This window comes from Myotis myotis, unplaced genomic scaffold, assembly GCF_014108235.1.
Source record: "Myotis myotis isolate mMyoMyo1 unplaced genomic scaffold, mMyoMyo1.p scaffold_m19_p_2, whole genome shotgun sequence".
In the NCBI taxonomy this organism is placed as follows: domain Eukaryota; kingdom Metazoa; phylum Chordata; class Mammalia; order Chiroptera; family Vespertilionidae; genus Myotis; species Myotis myotis.
The window spans coordinates 182,831,425-182,845,635 of record NW_023416324.1 but is presented as its reverse complement, the minus strand read 5'-3'; the positions used below and the strand labels follow the sequence as shown (position 1 = coordinate 182,845,635).

Genomic DNA, 14,211 nt, shown 5'->3' with positions numbered 1-14,211 from the left:
TTGCTTGCTATAATGATCCTAAAGAACTTCTTGTCCATAGATTCATTGTGGGCATAGATGGATTTTACTCATTTAATAGGTATTGTTATAACAGCCTAGTTTTCACAAATGTAATTGTGAAGTACATTTTTACAATTTGGATTAAATAATTTTTACCATTAAATTGACCCATTATGTTGAGTTTCTATGATGGCTCTGCAATAAAGGAATAAATTCAATTTTTAAAAATTAATTCTATAAATTTGTTGAGTTTGGAAATTAATTAATTGAATATAATTAACCAATTTACATGTAATATATCTCAAAATATGTTCTATATAATATACAAATAGTCCATAAAATGGAATATTTTATGAAATACTTTTTATATTTTCTACCAAATGTATTCTAAATGCAGAAGTATATTAGAGTAGATGTTCATTTCAAAAGTTATAACAAATATAGTATAAAAACTATTCTCAGGAAAATGAATGAAGATGCTTAAAGTGTTATAAAAGTAATATTTTTTATTCTTTTCTCTATAACTTTAATATACGGTAAGTCCTCACTTAATGCCATCAATAGGTTCTGTGACTTTAAGGGAAATGACCTATAACAAAGCCAATTTTATCACAGGCTAATTGATATAAACAAGAGTTAAGTTCCTATTATGGCATGTCACTATTATCGTGACATAGCATGAAAAAATATTATTCTAGGACCTACTACTACATAAGAATGTCATTCAGCTGTTACTGCCGCCGTATTTTCTCTATCTCCTTTTGTTTATTTTTAAAAATTTTATTTATTTATTTAAATTTTTATTGAATTTATTGGGGTGACATCTATATGATAAAATGCTAATATGCAAATTGACCGAATGGCGGAACAACCAGTCACTATGACGCACACTGACCACCAGGGGGTGGACACTCAATGCAGAAGCTGACCCCTGGTGTTCAGTGCGCTTCCACAGAGGGAGTGCCACTCAGCCAGAAACCCTGAGCTGGGCTCATGGCTGGTTAGCGCAGCGGCAGTGGTGGGAGCCTCACCCGCATCCAGGGCAGCACTAAGGGTGTCTGACTGCTGGCGGGGCGTGGGCCTAAGCCATCAGTCAGACATCCCCCGAGGGATCCCAGACTGCAAGAGGGTGCAGGCCAAGCTGAGGGACTCCCTCCCACCCACCCCCCGAGTGCACAAATTTCTTGCACCAGGCCTCTAGTTGGTTAATAAAATTATATAGATTTCAGGTGTATAATTCTATAGCACATCACCTGTACATTGTATTGTGTGTTCCACCACTCTGGATCAATTCTTCTTCCATCACCATTTATCCCCCATTTACCTTCTTCTGTCTCCCCCTACCTCCTTTTCCCTCTGGTAATAACCATACAGTTGTCTGTATCTATGAATATATTGTGTGTGTTTTTAATCCCTTCACCTTTCTCACCCAGCCTTCCCCCGCTCCCCCCTCCTCTCTGATAGCTGTCAGTCTGTTCTCTATAAGTCTATTTCTATTTTGTTTATTAGTTTATTTTGTTCATTAAATTTTACATATGAGTGGTACTCGTGTTTCTCAGATTGGCTTATTTCAGTTAGTATAATGCTCTCCAGCTCCATCTATGCTGTCCCAAAAGGATAAGATTTCCTTCTTTTTTTTACAGCCGAGATGTATCATTGGCAAATATGTTCTCCCATTCAGTGGGTTGTTTTTTCATTTGGTTGATATTTTTCTTTGCTGTGCAAAAACTTTTTAGTTAAATGTTAGACTTGAAACCATAAAAATCTTAGAGGAAAACACAGGCAGTAAAATCTTGGACATTTCTTATAGCAATATTTTTTCTGATATTGGGCAAAGGAAACAAAAGAAAGACAAAACAAATGGGACCTATCTCCTTTTTTTCAATTGCCTTTTTCACCCTGTCAATTCAGACCCCTACAACCTCTACCCTATGCCATTCTTTTTATTGTGCAATATACTAGTACACTTCTCCTCATTATCAGATTCACTATAAAGCAGAGCTTTAAACATTCCAGAAATATGAATCAGAACTTTTCAAAAATCTTCAATTATTCTACACTTTTTTTTATTTTATTTTTATTGTTGACACTATTATAGATTCCCCCATTTTCCCCTCCTTTTCCCACCTCCACTCAGCCTTTGCCCCCCCTTCCCTCTGGCCATCACCACTGTTGTCTGTGTCTATAGGTTATGCATATATGTTCTTTAACTAATCCCTTCTCCTTCTTTCTACACTGTTTTCTAATTGTGCAAATATCCTCAGTTTAGCATTTAAGGTATTCCAAAAGGTGGTCTCACATTACCTCTAACAGTGATTATTTCTTAACAAGTTTTAGAAAAATACACATTCTCCACCCTCGCATCCTGCACTCTGCTGCACATACTTTAAATTCCAACCATGTTAGACCATGAGCAACCTAGGGACTGACACAGTGTTTTATGCGAAAGCACATTCTCATGTGCCCCATGATACTGTCCCAAATATCCCCACCAAGTAACTTGGCCTATAGAATCTCTCCCTGAGGTCTCTCAGAATGTTTTCATTCCCTTTATCTGCCCCTTGTTGCCTATTACCTGGATAACTTGGAGAAGATAAATGTCAATTTTCAAATTTTAGTCTCTACTATTCTCCCTAAAGTAATTTTTTTTAATTCTGGTGGGAAATATTTTTTTTTTTTTTTTACTAAAAAATATGTACTCATCTTGATGAACACTGGCTTCAGTTATATTTAAATTTAATTCTGATTTGATTTCTGTCAAATCAAAAAGGTGTTTCTAAGGTGTCTTTTTATTTTTATTTTCCAGGTTTCTTGAGCACAGGAGATCAGGCTGCAAAAGGAAACTATGGACTCCTTGATCTCATACAGGCTTTAAGATGGACTAGTGAAAACATTGGATTCTTTGGTGGTGACCCCTTAAGAATCACTGTTTTTGGATCTGGCGCTGGGGGTTCGTGTGTCAATCTGCTGACTTTATCCCATTATTCTGAAGGTAACCGTTGGAGCAATTCAACCAAAGGTATTATGCAGGTTGCAAATTTTGACAATTTTGGTGTCTGCATGCCACCACCATCAGTAGTATGTGATGCTCTGTATATATTTCTCTGTTCAAACTGAGTGTCAGGTTGAACTCAATAACTGTTTAGAATTTTGTTTCTTCAGCTTTTATGCATGTTCAGATTGTTGTCAAACTTTCTGTCTCCTGTGGAGCTTGGTAAGGAAGCCCTTTCAAGCACACTTCAGAACAGTTCACATCACAGTTACTTTTCCTTTCTCCAGAGGGTGATTTTTAGGGAATTTCAAGGATGTTCACAGTTCTATTATCTCTGTTTACTCAGTAATCAAAATAAAAGACAAGGTGTGTTTTTATTTAAGGATTGTGTATAATCTACTTTTGAGACAATAGACATTTAAAACCCTTTGCTAGTAAGAAAGAAGGCCTTATAAGCTAGTGTGTCTAGAAATTAGATTTTCACTTGTTGCCTGAGTGGAGAATAGATGTTTGATTATTTTGCATGCATGATCCAAAATTGTCAAAGCATCAAGGTCACTAGTACAGCTTTCAATTAAAAAAAAAAAAATAGGTCTGAATTTGTAGTTTTTTTCTATTTTCAACCCCAAAAGTGTTCTTCCCTCCAAGAGCTTGGCAAAGCAGCATGGAGCACTGAGGCTGCTTAAACCCACGAAACATTTTTTCTTGTCTCCATTTTCTGGCCTTGATCCCCTTTTTTAAGTGCCTGCCCAAAGCTCCTTATGTTGTTGTGTGTTTTTTATTGACTCCCATCTCACCGTGAGTTTAGTCATTCATTCAACTTACATCATTAACTTGTATCCTCAAGAACAGAAAGTGTTTTATTGGAGAAGTTTGCAAAAACAAATAGTTTCTTTCCATTTCACACACATAAGAGATGGAAAGATAGAAAATAGACATCAACATAGGCCATCTTATATTTTGTACTTTCATCATTTTATATATATATAAAATATACATTGTCAAGTGTTCATAAAACATCTTAATTTGTAAGTCTGAGTTTTATCATATAAGCACCAAATATAGGATATTTGTTTTTGGTATCAAAGATACATTTATGTGGAATTTTGAAAAATCAACAAGTAATTAAATGAGTATATGTATTTGTAGAATCATATGTTACTTATTATTATTATTATTGTTATTATTATTATTTTATCATATATTATTATGGACCTAACTTATAGACATCATTTCTGTAACATCTCATATGTAGTAGCAGAGTTCTGACTCGAGATGACAAAATGGCACATATGAGAACATTTCCAATTGTATAGAGATTTGGTCGGTAATGAAATGGCTTATTATGAAATAACAGAGTTGTTTTTTTTTAAAAAAGAACAGATTATATAGTTCTAGCTAGGGACTATAGTAAGCCAATATTTTATCTAGGTTGACAGTGGTTAATTCTGTTTAGATCTTAGGGTCATTTGATTGCAAATGTTCTTTCCTCCCAGGTTTTCTAAAACTTTTTGTAAATGTAAAGCAAACATGGGCACCCAAACCAGTTCCAGCTAGTATAAAACTAACATTCCATATAAAAAGATGAATCAATTAGCTCATTGGCTAGCATCGCTAATTATCAATGGATGATGTGGTAAACAATGGCAAATGGCAAACAGTCAACAATACAGCATTCCATCAGCCTCAATACAGTCAACAATACAGCATTCCATCAGACTCTTCAAGGAAATCTGTTCATACCTGGCCACACAAGTGGACTTATGTTTGATCTAGTCCTAAGCCTATCTCCACAAAGCTGCCTGATTGGGAGATGTCTGGAAATCATCGGGCTAATTCTCTCTCCAGTACAGACAGACTTTAAAGTCTGTAAACTCCCCAGAGCTGTAGCAATGCTTAGGCCTATATCAACCAGAAGTCAACCACAGCTTGTGTACACACAACAAGCACTCTCACTAATGATAAACTACATGGTTTTCCCAATACCATCCAGGTGGCATCTTTCAGATTATATTTAATGATAGGTATTTTCTGCAAAATCATTTTTGGTATATATAGTTAATGTCATTAAGCCCCTTAAAGGGGAAAAATATTACAGAAATCACAAGGTTTATTTAGTTGTCAAGTTTTTAATTAGTAAAATATTTCTCTGAGCTAATGTTGACACATAGCCTATATAATTTTTTGAAATTATCTGTATTTATATCATTTACTCTGGCATAGTTTGCTCTAGCAAACTAAAAATATATTCTTAAAGATGTCAGAAACCAAAACAAATTTAAATTAGTATTGTTTTTAGAATTATCTAGGAACGTATTATAGACTACATTTTGAATACGTATATGCATTTGGAGAAAAATCTAAAATTCTGTTTCTAATTCAGAAACTGTTTTAGCACCTTTGTGAAAACTGTTCTTATCTCGTTAACACATATGAATAACTGAGCATGTGTTTAAATAACCAGTCGACAAAGCTGCATTTGGAAAATGGTAACAAATGTACTTTTTAAAAAGAAAATAGATAAATTTAACACAAGGATTTTATTTGAAAATATCTTAATGGGTAGATAAAGTGCATTTGCAAATTTGAATGGCATGCAGTTCTAATCAAACTGTATATGGGACTGTGATTTGTAATTTTTAAATGCAATTAAGTGAAAAGCAGCGGGCCATGTACTTTGCATTTTTTATGATAAAACATAGCAGCGCACATTCAAAACTGAAAGAAGTTAAATCACACCCCACAAAATCCTCTGCTGATGTTTTTTTCTTTAACCTAGTGAAAATGTTATGTTTGAAAGATGAATATTCAGCATACTATGTCTGACACAAAAAAGCTGGGAAGAGTATGTCTACAGTGATATTCTGTTTTGTGTGCCTCAGGGCTATCCCCAGGGTATTAGCAAATCCCCAGCCCCAAGGTGAGCTCTGAACAATTCTTTTTCAAATAAAATCTGATTAAAACAAGCATTGGAGCCATTTTGAAGGAAGACATATGCAGCCAAACTGGAGGAAATATCCTCAAAAGACAACAGAGAGCCTGATGAAGAGACAGTAGGGAGAGAGCTGGTTCCATCTGGTTGGCTTTGATAATAACATAGGTGTTTCCATGATGAGCACAGACAAATGTGGGCCTTTTTACCACTCGTAGTTACATGTTCTCCTCCTCTCCTCTTTGAGACAGACACAATTTAAACTTCTCGATCCCTAAAGTGATTGTTAACTCAAAGCAGAAGACGTAGTCCTCCTCTCTAATTCATTATACCCTGGGGATGCCCTTATGTGCCTTCTCTTAAGCAAAAATGTCTTTATCTTTCGTGCTTGAGTTGTATCTGGGTTTTTAGATACACGTCTGAAATATCTAATGTTATTGTTTTACCACAGCATTACTCAAAGGTCATCTATTATTCTTTGTTGTTTTTCCCATAGGACTTTTTCAACGAGCAATAGCTCAAAGTGGAACAGCCCTTTCCAGCTGGGCGGTTAGTTTCCAACCTGCAAAATATGCTAGAATGTTGGCCACAAAAGTTGGCTGCAATGTTTCAGATACAGTAGAATTGGTGGAATGCCTACAGAAGAAGCCTTACAAAGAACTTGTTGACCAAGATATTCAACCAGCACGATACCACATAGCCTTTGGACCTGTGATTGATGGCGATGTAATACCAGATGACCCTCAGATATTGATGGAGCAAGGAGAATTTCTCAACTATGATATAATGTTAGGAGTTAACCAAGGAGAGGGATTAAAATTTGTTGAAAATATAGTAGATAGTGATGATGGTATATCAGCTAGTGATTTTGACTTTGCTGTTTCCAATTTTGTTGATAATTTATATGGATATCCGGAAGGCAAAGATGTTCTGAGAGAAACCATTAAATTCATGTATACTGACTGGGCTGACCGTCATAACCCTGAAACCAGAAGGAAGACATTACTGGCCTTGTTTACGGACCATCAGTGGGTGGCACCAGCTGTTGCTACAGCAGATCTTCACTCAAACTTTGGTTCACCTACATATTTCTATGCCTTTTACCATCATTGCCAAACAGATCAGGTTCCTGCGTGGGCTGATGCAGCTCATGGAGATGAGGTTCCCTATGTACTAGGAATCCCCATGATTGGACCTACAGAGTTATTTCCTTGTAATTTCTCCAAAAATGACGTGATGCTGAGTGCAGTTGTAATGACATACTGGACAAATTTTGCTAAAACTGGGTACGTACCTAAGGAATAAAGTTTTCTATAATGTAATAAAAATATCCCTTTAAGCATTTAAAAATAATATACATTTTGTGCCTGAATAATTTAATAGATTAATAACAGCAGAATATTCTTCCTTTTTTTTCTTCAAAATTCTATACTGTGGTGCTTCAAAAATTAGTGCTTTATTAGTTCTTACCTTTTAGAAGTTTATTAAATAAGCTTACATATATATTGTACTACTCAATAGTTAAATTTATTTTGATGTTTTACTTGAGTAAGACATTATTATTACTCAATAGTGACAAATATTATTTTATAGTGCTCTCCAATTTGCAATACTATATGATTTCGATTCTGCCAACTACATTGTTAGGTGGGCATGGCAAGTAAGATTAATCCCATTTTATAGAGAAGGGCGATGAGGCTATCAGAGCCTCTTCTAGATATTAATTATGTCTACTATGTCGCAGTACTAGGACTCAAATCCTCACCTGCCAATTCCAAATCTTATCTTCTCCACTACTCCATGCTGTCTCTGTTAGTTTGCCTATCAGACAATGAATAGGTACATGCATTTAAAAATCTTTGGGTAGATAGTAGCCCATTTGTAAAAGAATGTGAGGCTTACTCAAATTACATTATCATCCATCAAGCAATCTGCCTGCAATGGGATTTATACTTCTAAACACTCAAAAGACTGGCTGAACTACCTCTTCAATTTGATGTCAACCTAGTACTATTTCTATTAAGAAAATGAATAAAATAATTTTGTTCTCATAATTGCTTTTTTCTTTCTTAGTGATCCAAATCAACCAGTTCCTCAAGACACAAAATTCATCCATACCAAACCCAACCGCTTTGAAGAAGTAGCATGGACCAGATATTCCCAGAAAGATCAACTTTATCTCCATATTGGATTAAAACCAAGAGTTAAAGAACATTATAGAGCCAATAAGGTGAACCTCTGGTTGGAGCTGGTACCTCATCTGCATAATCTCAATGACATTTCTCAGTATACCTCTACAACAACTAAAGTGCCATCAACGGACATCACTTTCAGACCTACGAGAAAAAATTCTGTACCTGTCACGTCAGCCTTTCCCACTGCCAAGCAGGATGATCCCAAACAACAACCAAGTCCATTTTCAGTGGATCAGAGGGACTACTCCACAGAGCTGAGCGTTACGATAGCAGTTGGAGCATCACTGCTGTTTCTGAACATCTTGGCATTTGCAGCCCTGTACTACAAAAAGGATAAGAGGAGACACGATGTTCATAGGAGATGCAGCCCTCAGCGTACGACCACCAACGATCTGACCCATGCACAAGAAGAGGAGATCATGTCCCTCCAAATGAAGCACACTGATTTGGATCATGAATGTGAGTCCATCCATCCACATGAGGTGGTTCTTCGGACCGCCTGCCCCCCAGATTACACATTAGCGATGAGGAGGTCACCTGATGATGTTCCCTTAATGACACCCAACACGATCACAATGATTCCCAACACTATACCAGGGATTCAACCCTTACACACATTCAATACATTTACCGGAGGACAGAACAATACGCTGCCCCATCCCCATCCGCACCCCCATTCACATTCAACAACCAGGGTATAGCCAGATAACAGAAACAAACTCTATTTTTTTGATGGATTGCAGTAAAAGATTACTGAAGATTCCTTGGCTTTCAACCTACAAAACTCTTACTATTTAAATAAGGAGGAATATTATGTGAATATACATATCAAGGACTTTGGGGGTTTTGAAAAAAATGAATTGTATATATATATATATATATATATACACACAAATCAACTCTAAAAATGAATTTCAATTGCTTGAAGCAATTGTTCTGAATGATACTTTTTCATTCACATTCAAGAATTAATTTTTTGAAGATTTATGTTACATAATGGAATTAGGCATGTGGAACACCAAACAGGAAAGAACTATGTCTGAAATATAAAACAAATAAAAATAAAAAAACAACCATGAATATGCACAAGGGACACACCAATGGAATGTCAGATAATTTTCACCAGTTTTTATTTGGAACCGTTTTATTGTGTAGACCATATTTACATATTTGGATAAGTACACAAAACACCAATGCTGTTAATGGCCTTAGCGGAGGCTCATGCTGAAATTTGCCAGTAAAACAGAGAAGTTTAAAGACTGGCAGGTACATTATCACATAAGTGCTGTCAGTATAAAGTTGTGGGGATACAGGAAACTGGATATTTTTAGCACGATGTGCATGATAATCTATATGCTTGGTGGCTGTGCTGCTGATTAAGCCGTAATTAAAATTCTTCTCATCCCATTGGAGTCTTTAATAGGAGCTTCCTCCATCAATTGGCAGAACCGAAAGAAGATTTTAAGGGGCAAAAGTAATTACAATTAAATAATTCACAGTAGTTTTGATAATAGAAAGAATTAGTTCTTAAAGGTATTTGAAGAAACTATAGGTATAGTGATGAATACTCGCTGATATTAATTCCAAGAACAAACAATTTCCTGTGTTCTTAATGTTCTTTTCATTCCCATCTAAATTATTTATAAAAATGTAATCCTAATTGGACATGTGTTATAGAATCCATAATTTGCTGTGGTTTTTGTTACTCTGTATTTTGTTTCCTCTGGTAAGATGAAGTGTGTCCAAAGAGTTACTTGCAGCAGTCTTTTATGAAATGAGGATGCCCCAAATTACCACTCTGGTTATAGCTCTCAGTTAATTGATTTACTCATGTTGCATGACAAAATGTTTACTAATAATAATTCAATATAAAATTATGTCCCTCCTCACACCACTTATCTTTCTTACTGAGGTCATGTCACTGGAATTTACTTGTGCAATCTCAGTAGAGTACAACGTAGATGCAGAACCTAAGAGAGACAACATCTGGGGGATTTTAGTCTTACACTTACGTGTGATTTTCAATGAATATTCTAAGACCACAGGAAACTCTTCATCCCCTGTTGTTTACCGGTAACAGTATATCACAGACCTATCCAAATGTTTGTATATGTAATCAGATGTACATTTATATTAAAAAATGAGATGGACTTAAAGAGCACATCCTGATAAATACTTTCTCTCTTACCTGTACTATATTTCTATTAGACTAAAGTTATGTGATTTTTTTTTACATTTTTTCAGATGACTAGCAATTTTGATAGTTTGTAAGATAATGCAAAGAACTTTCTCTGACAAACTAACTGCAGTAACAGAAACCTTTCTTTTCAGTTACTCTTTTTCAAGAATGAAAGCTTATTATACAAAAAAATTGTATACTACTTGATGGAAAAAAAACTTTGTACATCTTGGCCATGTCATTGGTCATTGCGTGAAATAAAGATAAACTGGATAATGACTATTAGTCCAATGATAAGAGACATGATCTTTGCTCATTAAAGAGCTAAAATGTTTATTGCTGTTTTGTCTTTTTTTTAAAAAAAAAAATAGAAAAGAAACATGACTGTCTCAGAGTCATTTTTCTAGACCAATCGAATTTTTGAAGACATTTAGGTAACTTCTTCAGAAAACACGCCATGGATTTCCAGGCAAGTCTCATCTAAGATGAAACTGATGAAACTTTAACATGAATTTATAAGCCCAGGAACATATCAGCTTTGTATTTTTAAATACCTCTTATGGGAAATAAAATGTGCCAATTGTTTTCAATTAAAATCCCAGGTTCCAATTCTGATCATTGAGGAAAAGGTCTCTTGGAAATAAATGGGTGACATTTCGTGGAATAAGAATAGCTAGATTCATTTTTAAGGGTGATTGAATTATCATAACGTAATGGATAGAAAGTTATCCTTCTAAGAGAATTTAAAAGTGCTGAGCAAGATATTAAGTGGACACTAATAGATAAAATCTTCTATTTCAAGGAATTTCTTTGCTTATAACTCCTTCTAATTGTTAACTGTCAGTAAATTTTAAATATTGATCCATAACTTGAAATAAAAATCTAAGTTAGAAAAAAAAATTCTTCAAAATCCAGAATGATCTACCTGCATCTTTTGCCTCGGATGGTTATACTTTTAGATTGTGAATTGCCAATGTAAACCAGTAAAAACAATTATTTAGCATTTTCAATACTGTTTAATCAGAAAACTATCTTTTACTATATTGATTAAACAAAAGATAAAAACAGAAATAGAAATGATAGCAAAATAAGGTGTGAATGGAATCTTTCAGATGCATTATTTCACCTGGCAAAACAAAACATTCTATTTTAATGATGGCCATATTTATATCCATCTGCCTATCTGTTGCTCTAAATTTATGTGTCAATCAATCTACCTATCTGTACCATAACTGACATCTATTTTGTATTAATTTGGGAAAATGGTTAAGGACACAAACCATAGCCCTATTCTTTTTTCTAAATTAATGTGGTAACAACTTTGTGGAAGATAAAGCAGTTCCAGGTTGTATAACTATTCCCAAGCCGTGATAAAGTCATTGTGAAGGAGTGTTAGCTCCTAGTTTTATAGTTACAGCAGCTAGTTTTCTGAGTGCAAAATAATGTCCCAGAATAAACAGAACATTAAGCACTGTTTTTAAAGCTGAAACATAATTTTTAAATGTGAGAAGTATTTTGGATATTGTTATTAATTTTTAACCAATATGTATAAAATGTGTTTATTTAGATGATAGTTTTCTTTAGGAAAAAAATGTAAGTCACAAAATTAAAAGAACATATTTGGCATTACTTATTAATTTAGATTTCCCTGCTTCAGATTAAATTGCAAAGTCAAGGCTGCTAATATTTATACAAACATTATCAACAGATTAGTGCTGTTTCAGAGTATGAGAGTGGAAATAAAAGGGACACATTTCATAGTTTAAATTTCTATTTAATATGTTGACTAAACAAGATCTAGTTGAGTACTACAAATGTATCAGGAGGTTCATCATTAACTTCATGGAAATTATAGTCATTTGCTTAAGCATTAAATGTATCTAATTTTAATTTGGAGAGATCATGCTAGCAGCTCAACATAAAAAAATCTGAGTAATGTATGGAGTATTTCATTCATGTCAAATTTAAACGTTGGTTATAATGATGCTATAAATTAGATTTTTTTTTGATCTGTACAGCATGTAAACAGGAAGAATTAAAAAATATGTAATATTAAACAGGAAACCAGAATGGTACTGATTTTCTTTTTTTTTTTAAATGCCAAAACTCATTCGCTGTATCTGTAACAAATCCTTCCTTCTCAGTTATTTCACCTGTTGACATTCTTTTACTGACATACATATTAATATATTGAAAGGATACAAAGAATGTGGTTAAATGTGTTCCAGTTTTAAAGACACTACTACATAGAAATCACTGGGATTCTTTTGTTTAGCAAGTTTCACAGAAATATTTCACAGGACAAAATGATGAATGGGATTTTCAGGAAGCTGTCAAACATCATTGCAGTTCTTTGGTGATTGTTTTCTTCTGTTTGATTGGTTCAAAAGACTGGCCTTTTCCTTCAAGTCTAGTAATTAGTTGTTATATACTATCACTTCTTAATGTGAGTGAAAATTAGGTAATTTGGTTATACTTGTGAAAACATGCTCCCAAATAAACCCAATTAATGGGCATTTCCCCGCTGAGATTTTGTTATTATTCATTTAATTATCTTGTCAAGCTTTACTGTTAACAATTGTTTTGGCTCTTTAGTCAATAAAGTAAGGGAATTCCTCCAACAGCCTTATACCTCTCCTGCACTTGATACAACAACATACACTGCAATTTTCCATCAGAAGTTCCTCAAGAAATTTCCTACTGACGTGAAAAATTTGGTAGACAACTTGATTCTTTTTCATAAGCATTCTGATTTGATTTGACTTGATGTGAGCACTTTTCTGTATTTGTTTTCAGGCCAGAAATCAATTCCATTTGATAAGGGTTGTGGATTATACAAATTGAAATAACCATGTGCAGGGCATAAGTGCCTTTTTTCCTGGTATTTTATTTATAAACCTTATTGTCTTCCTTTTTAAAAAAAAAAAAAATTTACAGAGCTTGATACAACAGGATGACCATGTTATAAGTTTTCAAAAAGAAAATTTTATTTAGGAGGGTCTTTTCTTGAATTTAATTATATTTTTGTATGATATCAAATGTTGCCAAATGACCTCTGGAAAAAAGCAAAGTGAATTTTTGGAAAGCAAGTTATTTGCGCACCTGATTTAATGATTCATAAGTGTGGAAACTTAAATCTCTAACAAACTTTAACATTCTCCCAAATACTTGCTAAGTTTCATTTAAAAGAAGGTTAAAGTTGTTAGGGACAAACATAAATTAGATAGATACATAATTTTTTGTCTAGCCAATCATAATGTATTCCATACTAAATGCTTACAGGATATTTATGGACCTTTCAAATTCATATATTTACAAATGACTTTGTATACCTTCTTCTTTTTTTTTTTTGACTTTGTATACCTTCTTACATATGTACTAATGTCGTAGAACTTAGTCCTCTATGGAAAGTCAAACCAAAATGCAAGTAGTTTTGTGTGTAAATGAATGATAATTAAAGCTTTAAAGAAAATTGTCAAGTCACAGGAACAAAAAATCAGCAGATAAAGTTAAAGCAAAGGGACTATTTTTGAATGCCGTGTCCAGGGTGATACCTATTTTGGATGGTGTATTTAAAAAGATTTAGTATTTTTAATTTGTCCTTTGCACTCATATCATTTAGCAAATTAATGGGACATATGTCATGTTTTTTGTAAAAGAGGCCATTGGGTTGTCATGATTCCGTTTGTGTTTGGACATCCATGGCTTTTACTAAAAACACGTTTATTATCATAAATAAATATTACTGTGTTTTCCAAGTTGTGCTGACTATTTTTAAACTCAGAAATAATTTCTTTTCTGTTTGACACACAGAAAAACATTTCCAAGATAAATGTTCTCTTGCAACTTCTTTGAATTGCCCACACATGTGCTGACAGTTCTGATTTGATGGGAACAATATTTTATGGTCTGT

The 14,211-nt window shown here is 34.1% G+C and overlaps 1 protein-coding gene across 2 annotated transcripts in view; it reads left to right on the top strand.

The window, feature by feature from the left end:
- Nucleotides 1-10,733, top strand: part of NLGN1 (neuroligin 1) — an 854,057-nt gene extending 843,324 nt beyond the window's left edge. For both annotated transcript variants that reach the window (XM_036352371.1, XM_036352370.1), the window contains exons 4-6: nucleotides 2,807-3,019; nucleotides 6,421-7,210; nucleotides 7,998-10,733. In XM_036352371.1, coding sequence (XP_036208264.1) covers nucleotides 2,807-3,019; nucleotides 6,421-7,210; nucleotides 7,998-8,820 — 1,826 coding nt within the window. In that variant the 3' untranslated portion in view covers nucleotides 8,821-10,733. The remainder of the gene's footprint in view (nucleotides 1-2,806; nucleotides 3,020-6,420; nucleotides 7,211-7,997) is intronic.
- The last annotated feature ends 3,478 nt before the right edge of the window (nucleotides 10,734-14,211 follow it).